This window comes from Doryrhamphus excisus, chromosome 15 (genome assembly GCF_030265055.1).
Source record: "Doryrhamphus excisus isolate RoL2022-K1 chromosome 15, RoL_Dexc_1.0, whole genome shotgun sequence".
In the NCBI taxonomy this organism is placed as follows: domain Eukaryota; kingdom Metazoa; phylum Chordata; class Actinopteri; order Syngnathiformes; family Syngnathidae; genus Doryrhamphus; species Doryrhamphus excisus.
In genome coordinates, this window is record NC_080480.1 from 2,091,698 (window position 1) to 2,111,891 (window position 20,194).

Genomic DNA, 20,194 nt, shown 5'->3' on the forward strand with positions numbered 1-20,194 from the left:
CCATTGGGCAATCATGATAGGGGGAAAAAAAATCAGATGATTTTTCTCCAGCACCCCCTTTGTGAAGGGCTGCATGGTGGTCGAGTGGTTAGCGTGCTGATCTCACAGCTAGGAGACCCAGGTTCAATTCCACCCTCGGGCATCTCTGTGTGGAGTTTGCATGTTCTCCCCGTGCATGCGTGGGTTTTCTCCGGGTACTCCGGTTTCCTCCCACATTCCAAAAACATGCTAGGTTAATTAGCGACTCCAAATTGTCCATAGGTATGAATGTGAGTGTGAATGGTTGTTTGTCTACCCCGCCTCTCGCCCGAAGACAGCACCCCCCGCGACCCTCGTGAGGATAAGCGGTAGAAAATGAATGAATGAATGAGTTCTCCCCTCCTATTTTGTGTGGAAGTGGTAACTTTTTGGCTTCTTATTTCGTCTTTCCCCACCCTCGGTCATCTCTGTGTGGAGTTTGCATGTTCTCCCCGTGCATGCGTGGGTTTTCTCCGGGTACTCCGATTTCCTCCCACATTCCAAAAACATGCTAGGTTAATTAGCGACTTCAAATTGTCCATAGGTATGAATGTGAGTGTGAATGGTTGTTTGTCTATATGTGCCCTGTGATTGGCTGGCCACCAGTCCAGGGTGTACCCCGCCTCTCGCTCTGAAGACAGCTGGGATAGGCTCCAGCACCCCCCATGAACCTCGTGAGGATAAGCGGTAGAAAATTAATAAAAATAAAAATAAAAATAAAAATAAAAATAAAAATAAAAATAAAAATAAAAATAAAAATAAAAATAAAAATAAAAATAAAAATAAAAATAAAAATAAAAATAAAAATAAAAATAAAAATAAAAATAAAAATAAAAAAAAACTAAACTATATTAGGAAAGCAGGAAGTGAACAAATGTAACAGTTACTGATTATAAAAGTACCAGATGGAGGGGTAGGATTTAATAAGCTTTGTTTCTTCCTACTCCTTTTGGACATGTGGAACTGGGAACTTATTATGGGATGCATTCAATTGTAATCTGATGCATGCTCAACTGAAATGAAACCATTACCATTACCAATAAAATAGTGTTGATGTTGCATTATATGGCATCTAATGAATGGATATATTTTCAAGTCAACTATGATACTGATCACAAAATGACCCCCCCCCCCCCCCATGCCTTGCTTTCACCACGCTGCAGTTTGAATAGTGAGGACATGCGCGTTGTGCACATGCACGGAGGAGGTGTAAAACAACACTAAGCTCAGATGCTTTGTCGACTCCATGATAACTCCATTGAGGCGCTCTGATGCTCCTTCCCCTGCTTTTAGATAGAAAAAAGTGAACCGGATTGTTTTTGCTTCGAGTTGTACCCCTCAAAACGCACCAAGTCGATGATTTTGCTGCTTTTGGGCTCGAACTTTTTTTTTTCCCTGTGGCGTCTTGTTATGATTGGATTTTTCTAATTGTCGACCGTCCCCGCCGCCAAGCTGAAGTTCATTGTGATCATCTTGGCCGCCGGCATGGTGGCCTTCATCGGCGCCGTTATCTGCATCATCGCGGCCGTCCACACCGGCACGACCAAGGCGGCGCGGCAGCAACCGGCAGCCGACAACCGCTCCGTGTACTCGGCCGGCGCGACGCAGCCCCCGGCTAGCAGAGGCTCGGCGGCGAGGGCTGGCTCTTTGGGAGCTCTCCACGGTTCTGAAGTACCCGAATCCGAGGCGCCGACGTTCAACGTCGGACTCGGCGGAGTGGACGGGGTCACCGGACTCACCGGGCACGACCCGGCGGTCAGTCGGCTGATATGCACGCCGATCCCGGCTGGAGAGTGCAACCCGAAAAACTTTCAGCAACAAGCGGACGACCCGTCGCTGTACGCCGGCGAGGACTGGGGGTATCTCCGCACAACTGCCGACGACCTCCGGCAGACCGTCGTGCAGCAAAGGGAGCAAATACAAACGGACCAGCGGACCATCAGGGAGCTCACGGGGAAACTATCCGAGTGCGAGAAGGGGCTGAAGGGTCGCGGTGGCGTCGCCGACAGACGCGGGGGCGCTGTGGGCATATGGGGAGGAAGAAGCCCGGCGGAGGGGGCTCAACTGGAACGGGTGATGGTGCGGGACAGCCCGGCGCTCGCAACTGAGCACATGCTCACGGTTCGGGCTGTGGATGAGCTGGAGCGGGCAATCAGTCAGCTCAAAGACCGCATAGAGCGGCTGGAGGTATGTGGTGGAAGAAATCATCACCCCCCCCCCCCCGAACCCCCCCCCCCCCCCCCCCCCCCCATTTGCACACTACTACACTACACTGCAGAGGCGTAATGAATCCCAGGAGCAGTCCTGGAGTGCCTGCATGGCATCATTTTAAAGAGCGCTGTATTGTTATTATTAAACCTCGGTCACATTGATTGACTGTTTATGTTTGCTCATGCTTAAATAATAAATCATTTGGGATTATTACAGATTATTACAAAAACTGGACTTGTCCCTTGATGCTGGTCTTAAAGGAAGACACAAGGAACAAGTGGGCCTTTGTCAATGGAAGCAGAAAAAACACCAAGAATCAAGTCATTCATTAGATAGAGGGAGTGGGGGTGAGTTAAGGAGGGGGGGGGGGTGTCTAAAAAAAAAAAAAAAAAAAAAAAAAAACAACAATCACCCTGCCTTCATCCTATTGGACGCAAAGGCCCATAGATATTTATATTTAGTGATATGTGTAATGATAGTAATCCTCCCTGGTTTATTTATTTACAGCAGTGGACTGTTTGGCAGATACCGCGTTCCTGTTAAGCCACTGTGCCAAGAAAGCAGATTGCAATTTCATTTTGAAAAAAAAAAAAAAGGAGGGATGTAGAGAAAGGCCTGGGAGAGAGAAACGACAGAAAAAAGGGGGAGTATGATAAAGTAGCGGATGAGAGGGGAGAAAAGAGAACACCAGCAGCCAGAGGAGAAAAAAAAGAGGGGGGGGTAGAGTGTAGAGTGCAGAGTAACATGAAACATACTCTCATGTGACCAGATTCCGAAGACGTATATCCTCGTTTTTTGGCTCCATTCATAATGTACGAGTTTGCCGAGTGGATATTTATTGGGGCGCAGATTCACTCATTCAATGTAACGACGCTTGTGTGGCCATTTGTTATTTTTGACTTATTCTCAACGTTATTTATGATGCTGCTTCAGTGTTTCTATGACAAGCTAGCATGTTTCTCTCAATATCCCGGTCACGTTTCCCAACAGTAGGTGCTTGGTCTCGCAGCGCAGGGGGTGTTTAAACCAGATTGTGTGTGCTTTAATTTGCAAGACAGACAAATCTGAATGGATTATTGTGCAAATATATAACAGCATAGATCTAATATGGCAGCCCATTCTTGTTTATCGGGACAATTTCCTCCTAGGTTTGTGTTTGTGGCAAAAAAAATATTTCATTTATAAAACCGCAGAACTACAATGAAAGGTGTTGTAACATTTAGCCGCACAAACGCTCATGCATTTATGGATCAGACAAAAAAAAAAAAAAAATGCAACAGTAATGACTTCTTTTCCCCGTAGGGAAAAACTCAACATGTGTAAACAAATACCCTGCCTCAAGCTCAACCTCGGGCTCAGTCGTAGAAATGAAATATCGTATGTAAGAAAGAGCCAAAGACCCACAGGACGGCGTGTGATCAGAGCGAGCTACATCGGGAAATATTCATGTTGTATATTTTCAACACAAAAGAAAGCGGCTTTAAGCTATTTCAATTTAAACGTCAACCTTTGTAAACAATATTGATGCTTGGTGTGATTTGCAGCAAATATGGGAGAAGATGCAATCTGGTTACAGAAGTGCTAAAAAAAAAAACGACACTGGAATTTACACCTAAAATCAATAAGTAATATTGTCTGGAAATGTCCGGAACAAACATGTGAACGCTAACATGGATGCCTTCTTATATAATTCTTGTCCTGATGGGAAGTGAATCAATTCTCCAATACTTCTTCTACCTTTGCGTCATCTTATGCAACACATGTAAGCAGTAAGAGTACACACTGGGATTTTCTGTATCGATTCCAAAGCCGTCTCTGTAGGTCTCTGCTGTGCAAATAGAAATGTGCTCGGCAAAATATGCCGTGTGAGTCTGGAGTCGAGAGAAATCACTTCAGTTGTAATTCTTCATAATAATGGAGTGATGTTTGATTGACAAGTCCATCCGAATGTGTCAACCTTGTCCCACGTGTGCTTTCAAACAGGAAGATTGGAACTCTGAAATTGTAACTTTGTGGTAAGAGCGGTGGTGTAGTACCTTGAGATTGGTGCGAAACATTCCGTGGTGGTTAATGTACAGCAGGGGTCTCAAACACGTGGCCCGCAGGACACGAGTTTGAGGCCCCCGCCTTGATATGAAAGTTTAATGTTAGTGCGGCCCCGCGCAAGTTTGATATGGATGCTGTATGGTATCATGTACCCAGAAAAAAATTATTACGTTTGATTTAATGTTCATGTTAAAGGTTAAATAACTGTTAATAGTTATCCTCCCTATCCGTGTGGAAGTGGTAAGTTTTTGGGTTTGATATGGATGCTGTATGGTATCATGTACCCAGTAAAAAATTATTAAGTTTGATTAATGTTCATGTTAAAGGTTAAATAACTGTTAATAGTTATCCTCCCTATCCGTGTGGAAGTGGTAAGTTTTTGGGTTTGATATGGATGCTGTATGGTATCATGTACCCAGTAAAAAAATTATTACGTTTGATTAATGTTCATGTTAAAGGTTAAATAACTGTTAATAGTTATCCTCCCTATCCGTGTGGAAGTGGTAAGTTTTTGGGTTTGATATGGATGCTGTATGGTATCATGTACCCAGTAAAAAAATTATTACGTTTGATTAATGTTCATGTTAAAGGTTAAATAACTGTTAATAGTTATCCTCCCTATCCGTGTGGAAGTGGTAAGTTTTTGGGTTTGATATGGATGCTGTATGGTATCATGTACCCAGTAAAAAAATTATTACGTTTGATTAATGTTCATGTTAAAGCTTAAATAACTGTTAATAGTTATCCTCCCTATCCGTGTGGAAGTGGTAAGTTTTTGGGTTTGATATGGATGCTGTATGGTATCATGTACCCAGTAAAAAAATTATTACGTTTGATTAATGTTCATGTTAAAGGTTAAATAACTGTTAATAGTTATCCTCCCTATCCGTGTGGAAGTGGTAAGTTTTTGGGTTTGATATGGATGCTGTATGGTATCATGTACCCAGAAAAAAATTATTACGTTTGATTCATGTTCATGTTAAAGGTTAAATAACTGTTAATAGTTATCCTCCCTATCCATGTGGAAGTGGTAAGTTTTTGGGTTTGATATGGATGATGTATGGTATCATGTACTCAGAAAAAAATTATTACGTTTGATTAATGTTCATGTTAAAGATTAAATAACTGTTAATAGTTATCCTCCCTATCCGTGTGGAAGTGGTAAGTTTTTGGCCTATTTAAGTTGAAAGGAAATAACTTGAAGGCTACCGTTTAGGTCGCTAGCTCTCTAGTTTGCGAGTTAGCATGTGTCTCAAGACCCTGCAGTTGCGCAATATGTTGTAAATAAAAAAAAGTATAAATGTGACTATAGTCGTGTTTTGTCATGTCTACAGGGCTCTAATAATGCTTTGTTCATTTTAATCTGAAAAAAAATAATTTGTCTACTGATTTTCTTTATTCTTGATTTGTTTATTTTTCATCTTATTTTGTGCAGAAAAATAAAAATTAAGATATTTGAGAACAGTGGAATGTTTTATCAGAGCTTTTATTGTAGAAAATCGGACCAAAACATATTTTTCTGTTTTTAATAATAAATGCGTTTGTTTTTTTTTTGGAAAACCTGATGCGGCCCAGACCCTAGCTCCTGTGGCCCCCAGGTAAATTGAGTTTAAGACCCCTGATGTACAGCTATGTTAATACACTGCGTAGTCCAACTGTGTAAACGTAAACGTCTTTGTTAGCAGCTCATTAGCATGAAAAGCGCCGTTTCCGGTCTATAACATCTTTGCTAACTAACACAGTTACACCACAAGTCTCTACTTTTGTTCTTGATCACGGCTGCGGAATGTGTCCCAGCAACATGATAAAGAAGAAGAATTCATTAAATAACTCATGGCAAAACAAGCAGGTGGTTTAAAAAAAACGCCAAGGTGGTGTTGGTCCCTTTCTGCTTCCTAGTCGTCAACCAGGTAAAACTGACGTCAATAAATTAATCCCTTTTATTCGTCATTTATATGAATCCCAGTACCTTCACCGGAGTACTGATCGTAGTGGAAGAGGACAAATCACGGTAGAAAGGGGTGGAAACCCAAGCCTGATTAGTGTCGACTAAAACGGGACTGTACCAAACGTGGCTAAAAGCCGGATGTTGCTACCTTTTTGTTAAATCCATTAGTAGTACCGAATAAAAAAAAAAACATTTAAAATGTACCTTTGCTGTTCTCCAATGTAGGCGGACATCAACCTGTTTCCTCACAACCAGACTGACATCAACACCTCAGCAGTGCTGGAGAATGGAGGCAAGTCTGTCGGCCCGGAGAGGCCATTTGATCCCGGGCACAACTCTGGCACAGACAGGCCCTGGAGGATGGAGGACTTGGAAGGGGAGCTTGAAAGGAAGGTGGAACTGTTGGAGAAAGAGAGAAAAGCCTTGAGGCTGGAAAGTGAACGACACAGACAGGAAATGGACCGTGGCATCAGTGATCTCCAGCATCGGCTATCAGGACTGGAGGAAGGTAAATAATAATAATAATAATAATAATAGAGAGCGGGAATAGATAACAGAGCGTTGGTGTTGTGTATGTTAAATGATTGGATACTGTTATCGTCTAAGCAAGCGAGTGGGTTTCTCTGTGATAAATAAATGATGTCATGCTAAACAGATCAGAAAGACTATCAAATGCATATCATGCTTAGAAAAGCAGTAGATGTTCGGAATAAAGAAAGAGAAAACATTTGATCCTTTTTGCCCCTACTTCCTTGAAATATCTGTAAATACCTCTAACTTCCTGTTGTTTCTTCCTTCTTTTCATTTTCTCGTCAATCTCAGCTAATTCCTTCCCGGAGGGCTTCAGACTGTCGTTCCCGTCCCGTACAAACTACATGTATGCCGCGGTGAAACAGTCGATCCCAAAATTATTGGCCTTCACCATCTGCCTGTGGCTCCGACCGACGGAAGCAGGCATCGGGACGCCCCTGTCCTACGCGGTTCCCGAGCAACCCAATGAACTGCTGCTGCTGCAAGGCATGCACACGCCCATGGAGATGCTCATCAACGACAAGGTGCGATACGGTCACAAGGCCAAAAATGCATAATTAGGTAGAAAAAAACATATATAAGTCGCTCCGGAGTATAAGTCGCACAAAGCCAAAAATGCATAATTAGGTAGAAAAAACATATATAAGTCGCACAAGGCCAAAAATAAATAATTAGGTACAAAAAATACATATATAAGTCGCTCCAGAGTATAAGTCACACAAGGCCAAAACTGCATAATTAGGTGGAAAAAAAACATATATAAGTCGCTCCGGAGTATAAGTCGCACAAGGCCAAAAATGCATAATTAGGTAGAAAAAAACATATATAAGTCGCACAAGGCCAAAAATGCATAATTAGGTAGAGAAAAACATATATAAGTCGCACAAGGCCAAAAATGCATAATTAGGTAGGAAAAAAACATATATAAGTCGCACAAGGCCAAAAATGCATAATTAGGTAGAAAAAAACATATATAAGTCGCTCCGGAGTATAAGTCGCACAAGGCCAAAAATGCATAATTAGGTAGAAAAAAACATATATAAGTCGCTCCGGAGTATAAGTCGCACACGGCCAAAAATGCATAATTATGTAGAAAAAAAACATATATAAGTCGCTCCGGAGTATAAGTCGCACAAGGCCAAAATTGCATAATTAGGTAGAAAAAAACATATATAAGTCGCTCCGGAGTATAAGTCACACAAGGCCAAAAATGCATAATTAGGTAGAAAAAAAACATATATAAGTCGCACTGGAGTATAAGTCGCACAAGGCCAAAAATGCATAATTAGGTAGAAAAAAACATATATAAGTCGCTCCGGAGTATAAGTCGCACAAGGCCAAAAATGCATAATTAGGTAGAAAAAAAACATATATAAGTCGCACTGGAGTATAAGTCGCACAAGGCCAAAAATGCATAATTAGGTAGAAAAAAACATATATAAGTAGCTCCAGAGTATAAGTCGCACAAGGCCAAAAATGCATAATTAGGTAGAAAAAAACATATATAAGTCGTTCCGGAGTATAAGTCGCACAAGGCCAAAAATGCACAATTAGGTAGAAAAAACATATATAAGTCGCACAAGGCCAAAAATAAATAATTAGGTACAAAAAATACATATATAAGTCGCTCCAGAGTATAAGTCACACAAGGCCAAAACTGCATAATTAGGTGGAAAAAAAACATATATAAGTCGCTCCGGAGTATAAGTCGCACAAGGCCAAAAATGCATAATTAGGTAGAAAAAAAACATATAAGTCGCACAAGGCCAAAAATGCATAATTAGGTAGAGAAAAACATATATAAGTCGCACAAGGCCAAAAATGCATAATTAGGTAGAAAAAAACATATATAAGTCGCACAAGGCCAAAAATGCATAATTAGGTAGAAAAAAACATATATAAGTCGCTCCGGAGTATAAGTCACACAAGGCCAAAAATGCATAATTTGGTAGAAAAAAAACATATATAAGTCGCTCCGGAGTATAAGTCGCACAAGGCCAAAAATGCATAATTAGGTAGAAAAAAACATATATAAGTCGCTCCGGAGTATAAGTCGCACAAGGCCAAAAATGCATAATTAGGTAGAAAAAAACATATATAAGTCGCTCCGGAGTATAAGTCGCACAAGGCCAAAAATGCATTATTAGGTAGAAAAAAACATATATAAGTCGCTCCGGAGTACAAGTCGCACAAGGCCAAAAATGCATAATTAGGTAGAAAAAAAAACATATATAAGTCGTTCCAGAGTATAAGTCGCACAAGGCCAAAAATGCATAACTAGGTAGAAAAAAACATATATAAGTCGCTCCGGAGTATGAGACACACAAGACCAAAAATGCATAACTAGGTAGAAAAAAAAAACATATATAAGTCGCACTGGAGTATAAGTTGCATTTTTTGCGGCTAATTTATTTTCCAAACTACTTGACCAAAACAGACATTACGTCCTCTTGGAAGGCAAGTTCTAACAATAATAAAAGAATCGAGAACATGCTAATAGGTGTAAGCTATGCTAACACAATGCTTATTCAACTCCACAAAAAAAATAAACATGAACAGAAAAAGTGTCCAGTGTTTATGTAACATAAACACTTTTTTCATTTATAAGTCGCTCTGGAGTATAAGTCGCAGGAACTGCCAACCTATGAAAAAAAGTGCGACTTATAGTCCGGAAAATACACTTAGGAACGCCATATCCAATTAAATACCAATAAGGAAAACTAAAATAGCTCATTGTCTGTCTTGGAGTTTTTGATGTATATTTAATGAACCAATTATCCTAAAAATGCCCGGAGTGAAAAGTGTGGCCTTGAAGGCAGCACAGTCACTGGAGACATAATAACTAATATGTCAAGGAAAATGCCTATCTGGGTTCTTTTGTGGTGTTCTTAGGTGGCACGGTTGCCTCTGAACCTCTCCAGAGGCAGTTGGCAGCACATCTGCGTGACGTGGAGTCAGAAAGGAGGAGACTGGCAGGCCTACCAAGGGGGGAAGCTTCGGGGAGAAGGTCTTGGACTGGCAGCTGGTCATGACATTAGACCAGGAGGCGTGTTGATACTCGGTCAAGAGCAGGTAAATACGTAAATACGTAAAGACGCCGAGTGTATAATGGATGTCGTAGGGATCGGCGCTCTTGACTAGATTTAGTTTTTGGGTCATCGACTTTCAGAATTCCGCATCTAAAAGCTCCATTTTTCTCCCTCAGGATTCCCTTGGTGGAGGCTTTGACTCAACTCAAGCTTTGGTCGGGGAGTTATCTCAGATGGGTCTTTGGGATCGAGTCCTGTCGGCTAACCAGGTGGCCAGCTTGGCTCGGTGTGGGATGGTACCCCAGGGCCGCGTGGTTCCTTGGACGGAGCGTGGAATGGAGGTTTATGGCGGCGCCACCAAGTACCCGGGGGAGCCTTGTAGTAAACACAGCCGGAGTGCAAAGTGACAGATGGAGAATTTGAGAAAAGGAGGGAGAGCAGGGGAAACGGAAAGTTCCACACTAAAAAAAAAAAAAAGTTGGTCTCCCATCTGCCCAGTATGGGTACTACAAATCTTTCTAAGCTAGTCTATGTGGCATGAGTAGACTTTGCAGTTTTGCTGTACGGACACAACAATGTTAGCGACAACAACATTGTTCACATCCTGTAGTGAACACCTACGGTGACAAAAAATTGGTTTCTCTCCTTTTGCAACGATTACCGTCACACATTGCAATGCTCTATCTGGGCTGCAACCCCCTGTTGTGCCCGAAAATCGAAAATGGATTGAATGGATCACGCGTCCGCATATTTTACTCCATATTGTGTATTTCGATATTGCTGATGCAATGCCAAGTTGCACGCCGTTTGTGTGGTTAGCGCGCAGACCTCAAAGCTAGGAGATACGGATTCAATTCCACCCTCCGTCTCTGTGTGGAGTTTGCATGTTCTCCCCGGGTTTTCTCCGGGTACTCCGGTTTCCTCCCACACATTCCAAAAACATGCTAGGTTAATTAGCGACTCCAAATTGTCCATAGGTATGAATGTGAGTGTGAATGGTTGTTTGTCTATATGTGCCCTGTGATTGGCTGGCCACCAGTCCAGGGTGTACCCCCGCCTCTCGCCCGAAGAAGACTGCTGGGATAGGCTCCAGCACCCCCCGCAACCCTCGTGAGGATAAGCGGTAGAAAATGAAATAAACTGAATATTTTGGTCGTCATATTTTGGGTTGTTCCAATTGAAAAATGTCCGTAGTTGGTATGACCAATAAAAATAACATTTAAAAACATTTTTTTTTTTTTAGACCCAAGTTCAATTCCACAATCGGCTAACTGTGTGTGGAGTTTGCATGTTCTCCCCGTTCATGCGTGGGCTTTTTCCGTGTTTCCTCCCACATTCCAAAAACATGCTAGGTTAATTAGCGACTCCAAATTGTCCATAGGTATGAATGTGAGTGTGAATGGTTGTTTGTCTATATGTGCCCTGTGATTGGCTGGCCACCAGTCCAGGGTGTACCCCCGCCTCTCGCCCGAAGAAGACTGCTGGGATAGGCTCCAGCACCCCCCGCAACCCTCGTGAGGATAAGCGGTAGAAAATGAAATAAACTGAATATTTTGGTCGTCATATTTTGGGTTGTTCCAATTGAAAAATGTCCGTAGTTGGTATGACCAATAAAAATAACATTTAAAAACATTTTTTTTTTTTTAGACCCAAGTTCAATTCCACAATCGGCTAACTGTGTGTGGAGTTTGCATGTTCTCCCCGTTCATGCGTGGGCTTTTTCCGTGTTTCCTCCCACATTCCAAAAACATGCTAGGTTAATTAGCGACTCCAAATTGTCCATAGGTATGAATGTGAGTGTGAATGGTTGTTTGTCTATATGTGCCCTGTGATTGGCTGGCCACCAGTCCAAGGTGTACCCCGCCTCTCGCCAAAAGACAGCTGGGATAGGCTCCAGCACCCCCTCGTGAGGATAAGCGGTAGAAAATGAAAGGAATGAGGATTCAATTTCAATAAACGGAATATTTTCGTTGTCATATTCTAACTGAAAAATGTCAGTAGTTGGTATGACCAATTAAAATAAGGTTTTTTTTTAGACCCGAGTTCAATCCCGCCCTCGGCCAACTCTGTCTGGAGTTTGCATGTTCTCCCCGGGTTTTCTCCGGGTACTCCGTTTTTCTCCCACATTCTAAAAACATGCTAGGTTAATTAGCGACTCAAAATTGTCCATAGCTATGAATGTGAGTGTGAATGGTTGTTTGTCTATATGTGCCCTGTGATTGGCTGGCCACCAGTCCAGGGTGTACCAGACAGTTGGGATAGACTCCAGCACCCCCCGTGACCCTCGCGAGGATAAACAGTCGAAAATGAATGATGCAATGCCAGAAAACTATGTTGTACAAAACAGGTTGTCGAAACTACCTGGAAAAAAAAAAAAACTACAGTTTTTTGGGATTTAAAAACCAGCAATCTCAATGTAACACGTGACGTACTGTTCACTAACAACTGAGCCATTTACCAGCTACCTGTCATATGCTACTCGCTGGCTTGAAGTACATCACGACCAACAAGAGATACACATGAATGTTCCGAGACATTCAAGCTAGTATGAATTCACTGGGGTTAAAGCGAGTTAATTAACGGCTCCGTCACTCGACACTCAAGGTAAGATGATGCAAAATGTTCCAGGAACGGGTAGGAACAAGGAGATGATGAACGGCAGGAAAAAGAAAGGACTATTCTGAGAACATTCAGAGCTGCACGTTGTATTCACACATGTCTTGTCTTGTGTGATATGTTTATCATAAACATCACAAATAAGGACATTTTATTTTATTTGGTGGATTCCGGCTCTGTAGATTGCTTCAAATGAACTAATGGTCATGTTCTGTTTTTTTGTTTTTTTCCACAAAAGTCTGGTTTGTGCTCCCTAGCACAAGTGGGCGTCCACAAGAACCCTGTTATTCACACCGTGGGTCGTGCTCTTGCGTATTTACAGTACATCGCTCAAGTGACACAATTCAGAGTCTTGCTCCCAAGCGGCCTAGTTGGGATATGGGTCATTGCAGCATAAAGATGAGACATCCTCGGAAAGAACTCAGACCTCTTGCAAATGTTGCACCATAAATGAACTGTTGACATACTCTGTCAATACAAGTGGAAAAAATACAAATACATACAATACAATACAATACAATACAAAAACTCAGTAATGAAATAATATGCAGTGCCTTCCAGAAGTATTGCAACACTGAGGTTGAGATTTTCATTTCCAGGTATTTACATTTGGATCACAATTAGAAGATAGATTTAGTTTGGTAGGATAGGATAGGTTGTGCTTGAGTAGAACTCTCTAGCTTTCATGTTGTTTTCACCTCTAAATGCACGTCTTTGGGTGTATGTGCTGTCTATGCTACAGCTGTCTGGCTTTCATGTTGTTTTCACCTCTAAATGCACATCTTTGGGTCTATGTGGTGTCTATACTACAGCTGTCTGGCTTTCATGTTGTTTTCACCTCTAAATGCACGTCTTTGGGTCTATGTGCTGTCTAGTCTATACTACAGCTGTCTGGCTTTCATGTTTTTTTCACCTCTAAATGCACATCTTTGGGTCTATGTTCTGTCTATGGTACAACTCTCTGGCTTTCATGTTGTTTTCATCTCTAAGTGCACGTCTTTGGGTGTATGTTCTGTCTATGCTACAACTCTCTGGCTTTCATGTTGTTTTAACCTCTAAAGGCACATCTTTGTGTCTATGTGGCGTCTATGCTACAGCTGTCTGGCTTTCATGTTGTTTTCACCTCTAAGTGCACGTCTTTGGGTCTATGTGCTGTCTAGTCTATGCTACAGCTGTCTGGATTTCATGTTGTTTTCACCTCTAAATGCACATCTTTGGGTCTTTGTGCTGTCTATGCTACAGCTGTCTGGCTTTCATGTTGTTTTCACCTCTAAATGCACATCTTTGTGTCTATGTGGTGTCTATGCTACAGCTGTCTGGCTTTCATGTTGTTTTCACCTCTAAGTGCACGTCTTTGGGTGTATGTTCTGTCTATGCTACAACTCTCTGGCTTTCATGTTGTTTTCACCTCTAAGTGCACGTCTTTGGGTCTATGTGCTGTCTAGTCTATGCTACAGCTGTCTGGATTTCATGTTGATTTCACCTCTAAAGGCACATCTTTGGGTTTATGCTACAGCTGTCTGGCTTTCATGTTGTTTTCACCTCTAAACGCACGTCTATGGGTCTATTTGCCGTCTCGTCTATGCTACAGCTCTCTGGCTTTCATGTTGTTTTCACCTCTAAAGGCACGCCTTTGGGTGTATGTGCTGTCTACACTACAGCTCTCTGGCTTTCATGTTTTCACCTCTAAATTAAAGTATTTGGGTCTGTGTGTGGGCTATGCTAAAGCTCTCTGGTTTTATCGTTGTTTTCACCTCTAAATGGTGAACCTCTGGAGGGCACTGTATCAGATGCGGCGTGATAAGCTGACAGCATTCCGTCACTTCTCTTCCTACATTCCATAAATAAGCCTCCGCCTGTTCACAGCAGATCTTGCTGCGTTGAAAATCTTTCCAGAATGATGTGAAATATCAATCTGGAGTTGTTGTGCAATGTGACAGCGTTTCTAAAACAGCGCCTGTCAGCAGCAGATACAAATATACTTCTGTATGACACGTTACAAGTTAAGTGTCATTTGAATGGAAAATGTATTCTGTCCACGTTTCAGTGTCAGTGTCTCGTCCCTGCAGAATGTTGAAGTGTTTTGATAGAAAAAAAAAAACACAAACATGTATGCCAAATCATCATGTGCCTAATGTCTCTATGGATGCTTTGCAGTGTGCAATGTTGATAAGAATGTGTATTCAGCTTACGTATGTCACAGCTTTTTGGGGACGTTTTGATAGTATTGTGGCATTAAACTGTCCGAGACTGAAGAATAAGCCTGTTAAGTCATTTTGGAATGTGTTTGCATTGGTATATTTTTTAATGCACTGGTATCTCGTCTATTCTCTTATTATTACGTACATAAATACTGAATATATGTGTCTTAGTCGGTGACATGTTGATGTTTTGTGTAATTTATTACAATTAAACTAGTTTTCACATCGAGAAAGTCTCTTAAATTTGTGATATACCACCTTGGCTCCGCTACACTCTACTCTACTCTACTCTACTCGACACTCTATGTGTTTAATTATGAAGGAGATTTAAAGGAACTCTGGGCATCCCGTTGGTGGAAAGGAATTAGACTATACTATATACTACGAAGCGTTTATGAGGTCGAGTGAGTGGAACAGCTTGGGTAGAGCTAGCATGTTTTATTTACGTATCTTTAGGGTCTCAAAGGGTCACTTATAGGGTATGATTACGCCAAATCTTTGCTGATGAGAGTTATTCAGTGGTCATGGATGCTGACATTTTGTAAAATGGTACTTTATACCAGAAAAAAAAGACCAATAGTTCAGGTAGAATTTAAAATAAACACTATAGTATACTGATTCCAATGGTTGACCGGATGAGAGTGTCAGTCTCACTCAAGAGGGTTCCATTTTGGTAATGGTAATGGAAAAATAAATAAACAAATCAAGAATAAAGAAAATCAATCAGTAATAAATAAATAAATATAATAATAATAATAAAACGGCAAATAATAAAAACTTAAGAAACCACATATAGTTGGTGGGTAGACAAATTATTTTTTTCAGATTAAAATGAACAAAGCATTATTAGAGCCCTGTAGACATGACAAAACACGACTATAGTCACATTTATACTCTTTTTATTTACAACATATTGCGCAACCGCAGGGTCTTGAGACACATGCTAACTCGCAAACTAGAGAGCTAGCGACCTAAACGGTAGCCTTCAAGTTATTTCCTTTCAACTTAAATAGCCAAAAACTTACCACTTCCACACGGATAGGGAGGATAACTATTAACAGTTATTTAACCTTTAACATGAACATTAATCAAATGTAATAATTTTTTCTGGGTACATGATACCATACAGCATCCATATCAAACCCAAAAACTTACCACTTCCACACGGATAGGGAGGATAACTATTAACAGTTATTTAACCTTTAACATGAACATTAATCAAATGTAATAATTTTTTTCTGGGTACATGATACCATACAGCATCCATGTCAAAGCCAAAAACTTACCACTTCCACACAGATAGGGAGGATAACTATCAACAGTTATTTAACCTTTAACATGAACATTAATCACATGTAATATTTTTTTTCTGGGTACATGATTCCATACAGCATCCATATCAAAGCCAAAAACTTACCACTTCCACACAGATAGGGAGGATAACTATTAAGAGTTATTTAACCTTTAACATGAACATTAATCAAACATAATATTTTTTCCTGGGTACATGATACCATACAGCATCCATATCAAACCCAAAAACTTACCACTTCCACACGGATAGGGAGGATAACTATTAACAGTTATTTAACCTTTAACATGAACATTAATCAAATGTAATATTTTTTTTCGGGTACATGATACCATACAGCATCCATATCAAAGCCAAAAACTTACCACTTCCACACAGATAGGGAGGATAACTATTAACAGTTATTTAACCTTTAACATGAACATTAATCAAACATAATAATTTTTTCTGGGTACATGATACCATACAGCATCCATATCAAACCCAAAAACTTACCACTTCCACACGGATAGGGAGGATAACTATTAACAGTTATTTAATCTTTAACATGAACATTAATCAAACATAATAATTTTTTCCGGGTACATGATACCATACAGCATCCATATCAAACTTGCGCAGGCTACACTAACATTAAACTTTCATATCAAGGCGGGGGCCTCAAACTAGTGTCCTGCGGGCCATGTGTTTGAGACCCCTGGTTTAATCTATACAAGCCATACTAAGACCGTTTTTTTCAAAAAGGTCTGACAGAAACCGGAACCTACAAAAACTGAATCAAAAATCACATCAATCCAATTCAGACTAATACAAACATAACACATAATATAACCAATTTACATGATAACCGAGCCAGTCTATGAGCATCTTGAATCAGAATTTTGGATTGATTTGTAGATTATTCACTGGTAAATTAAAGAAAAAGCCATCTTTATATTTGTCCTGGATTTGTATTTTAATCCAGATCTGTACCGACATTGTACAGGTTTTCCCTTGGTCCATTCCCTAACTTGTTTTGAATTGTTATCCTGCTTAAAAAAAAACTAAACACTGACAACACAATCACCTTGATGGAGGGCAGAACATACGTGGTTATTTTTTAAATATTGATTTATCTGTAATGTTTATTACTTCAACAGTCTGGGATGAATTTGGCTGGGTGCTTGAGGTCACGGCGAGCTCATATTAATCCACCCTTAATCCCCAATTACCATGAGTGACTTTTAAGGGTGGATAAAAGAAGACTGATCACCATTCCTGCAACGGTCTTTGGCAGTTAATGGACTGAGAACTTAAGTCCATCAGGAGGTTGCGAGCTCGTGCCAGACTAGTAGAGTCAGCTGGCAGGAGTCACACAAATAAGATTTCAACGGACTCAAAGCCCTATTAACCTTTTTTTTTTTTTTTTTTTTTACATGGCGACCGTAATCTGCTGTGTGTGAGAACCTGCTTAGAGACGAGCTGATGATGATGAGGAGGAGGAGGAGGAACACGATGCTCCTCACGATGCGTCACACCACCAGCGATACTTTTTTATTATAAAATGTGTGTCGTGTGGAGTGGAGTGGAGGCAGGTGGACGGCAATGCAAAAATGCGTCAGAGTGTGACGAAAGTGGGGAAGCGATAAGGATGGGTGGATCAAAACTGAAAAATGCTGATACCGGTATTGATTTGGACAAATTGAGATCAAATTTAATTTAAAAAATGGCCAGCGAAATGACTATTTGTCATTTAATTATGATTATTATTGTGTATAATAGCATATCTAACTACATATTTTAGCATAAAATGAGTATTTAGGGGGATGTTTTGACCACTGATATGGTTAGTTTATCATTTCTTTGTTTTAGTTGCTTTGCCAAAGTATCAGTATCCGTTTTACTCGATATCATCAAAATCTGGATGACAAGAATATAATAAGAAAAATACAAAAAGGTGCAGAAGAAAAGCAAAGTCAAACTGCAAAAAAAAAAAAAAAAAAAAAACAAGCATGGATGCAAAATAAATTCAAAGTAAATTCAAAATAAAGTCACACTTTTTAAAATAGTTCTGCTGGTTCCACAACGTATAATAAATAAAATAAATAAAATAAATAAAATAAATAAAATAAATAAAATAAATAAAATAAATAAAATAAATAAAATAAATAAATAAATAAAACTTGTTGGGACACAAACACACAAATCTAACAATACAGAGACACTTTTGTCTGTAAGTAATGTGCAACTATCATTAAATGACTGAGGAATGTCAATAAAGGTAAAAAAAAAAAAAAAAAAATTTTTTTAGAAACTCTTAAATTTGTTTTGCACCCCGCCTCTCGCCCAAACGAAGACAGCTGGGATAGGATCCAGCATACCCACGACCCTGGTGACTATAAGCGGCATAGAAAATGAATGGAATTATGTTTTATTAATTTTATTTCATGACAAGTATCTCTTTGTGCCATATGCATGTACTCTCTGTTTTTTTTTTCCCGGGTACTTTCCTCCCACATTCCCAAATATGCACGGTTAATTAGAGACCCCCACCCCCGCCTTTTGAAACCCACATTAGAGAAACTGATATAATTTGCTCATGTATCTGTACTGTATAGACTTGAAACTGAAAGCAGGAAACTACAACAAAACCCAGCATACAAGCGTATTCAAAAGGCAAATTGTACTACAGTACTACGTATACACGATGAGTACTATAAATTTGTACACCTAAAATGAAAGCCTCTCGTGCCTGCCCCTCTGACAGTTCTCCACGTCCACCCTGAGGGGCCCGCCCCACTATTTGAGAAGCACTGGTCTACAAATATATGGCGCAAAGTCAGCCTGGGATAGGCTCTAGCATACTCTTGCAACCATTAGTTGAAGAAAATGGATGGACGGACTTCATGACAAGCTAATGTTATTCCAACGCTAATACCGGCGCCATTTTGAATCACAAATGCACAATCTACTGTTATAAACTGTAAAGTGTATATATTTTGTATTTTTTCACAGTGACAACATAAACATGACGTTTGCGTTATTTTATTTTTAGAGGTTTTTTTTTTCATTTCCTGCTGTGCTGCCATCCAATAACAATGTCAACATCAGCACTTCCTATATTCCTCAGAGGAACCGATTGGAATTAAAATGCAAATTCACTGTTGTGACGTCAGTTCAATTCCCTTGTCTCCGTTATATTTTGGGGTTTTTGAAGGCAAAAAACTGAACCATGACAAAGGGCGGCAGTGTGTGTGGGCTTACTTTAAAGTAGAATGGACGCCAGCCCGCAGCAGGGATTTAACCTGTGACCTTTCCAGTCCAGTAAAAAAAAAAAAAAATGTACGAGCGAGCTGACCATCTTCTTTCGCAGTCAAAAACATACACAACTAAAAGATGATATTCCCTGTTGGATTACTGGTCCCCCATCTAATCCATAATGTTCCATCTAGGAATGGGCAGTATGTAATCCCATTTAATCCATGGTACGGATGGTCTAACAGTTTGCGACGTTGTGATTGAACTACTGTAATCGCGGTTCATCTTAGATTGGGATGAAAGCAAAAAAAACGAGGGTAAAAATATTACATTTAATTTCACTTAATTCAGATTTTATTTGGCTGTGTTTTTTTTTTTTTTTTGGGGGGGGGGGGCATCTGCTGGTTCCATGAAATAATCTAATTTGGGCTTTCAACCTTCAACTGGAGATAGTACCGAGTGGGGTGAGGTGCGGACTTTTTTTTAAGACTTATAATAGCATAAAATATCTTTCAAATATGTGGATATTCTACTATGTGGAAGTACGGCAGTGACAAGCACAATTCCAGATCACTTAAAACTGGAAGTTAAAACATAAGGCAATATTTAGAATGCAGTTATACTTGCTTGTGCAATGAAAACACTCAGTTCTACAGTAAAACAGCCCAGTGGAAGTGGGTAGAACAATGTTGTCCCATTATTGTATAGATTTTTTTTTTTTTTTTTAAATCCTTCAATTTAACTACTCATCACTTTCTCCGTAGGTAATCCACCTACTCAGCCTCCAAATGGTACTCTACCAGAATAGTACATTCACCCTCTACACACACACACACAGTCCAAAATTCCCACAGAGACTCCATCTGGACAGGAACACGCTTTATCTTCCCCCATCTTTGTCACCCACTCTGCCTCTTATCCTCCTCCCACACACACACACACACACACTCCACCTGCTTTTAATACAACGTCCGCTCAAACATGGCCGACCGTTATTTCACACCGAGTGCTACAATATAAAAGCTGAGGCTAAAAACAGATTCCC

At 40.3% G+C, this 20,194-nt stretch overlaps 2 protein-coding genes across 4 annotated transcripts in view; one reads left to right on the top strand and one right to left on the bottom strand.

Annotated features, from left to right (window-relative positions):
• baiap2l2a (BAR/IMD domain containing adaptor protein 2 like 2a) overlaps positions 1-20,194 on the bottom strand; it is a 66,376-nt gene that overhangs the window by 21,144 nt on the left and 25,038 nt on the right. For 2 of the 3 annotated variants that reach the window (XM_058048955.1, XM_058048953.1), the window contains exon 3: positions 6,428-6,622. The gene's annotated coding sequence lies outside the window, so the exon portion shown is untranslated. Of the gene's footprint in view, positions 1-6,427; positions 6,675-20,194 lie in introns of those variants that run through there. The other variant, XM_058048954.1, reaches the window with a different exon arrangement.
• Positions 1,463-14,854, top strand: LOC131103068 (neuronal pentraxin receptor-like). The gene is made up of 5 exons (XM_058048958.1): positions 1,463-2,205; positions 6,449-6,731; positions 7,046-7,278; positions 9,647-9,826; positions 9,960-14,854. The coding sequence occupies exons 1-5, from the start codon at positions 1,504-1,506 to the stop codon at positions 10,188-10,190; spliced, it is 1,629 nt and encodes a 542-aa protein (XP_057904941.1). The 5' UTR covers positions 1,463-1,503; the 3' UTR covers positions 10,191-14,854.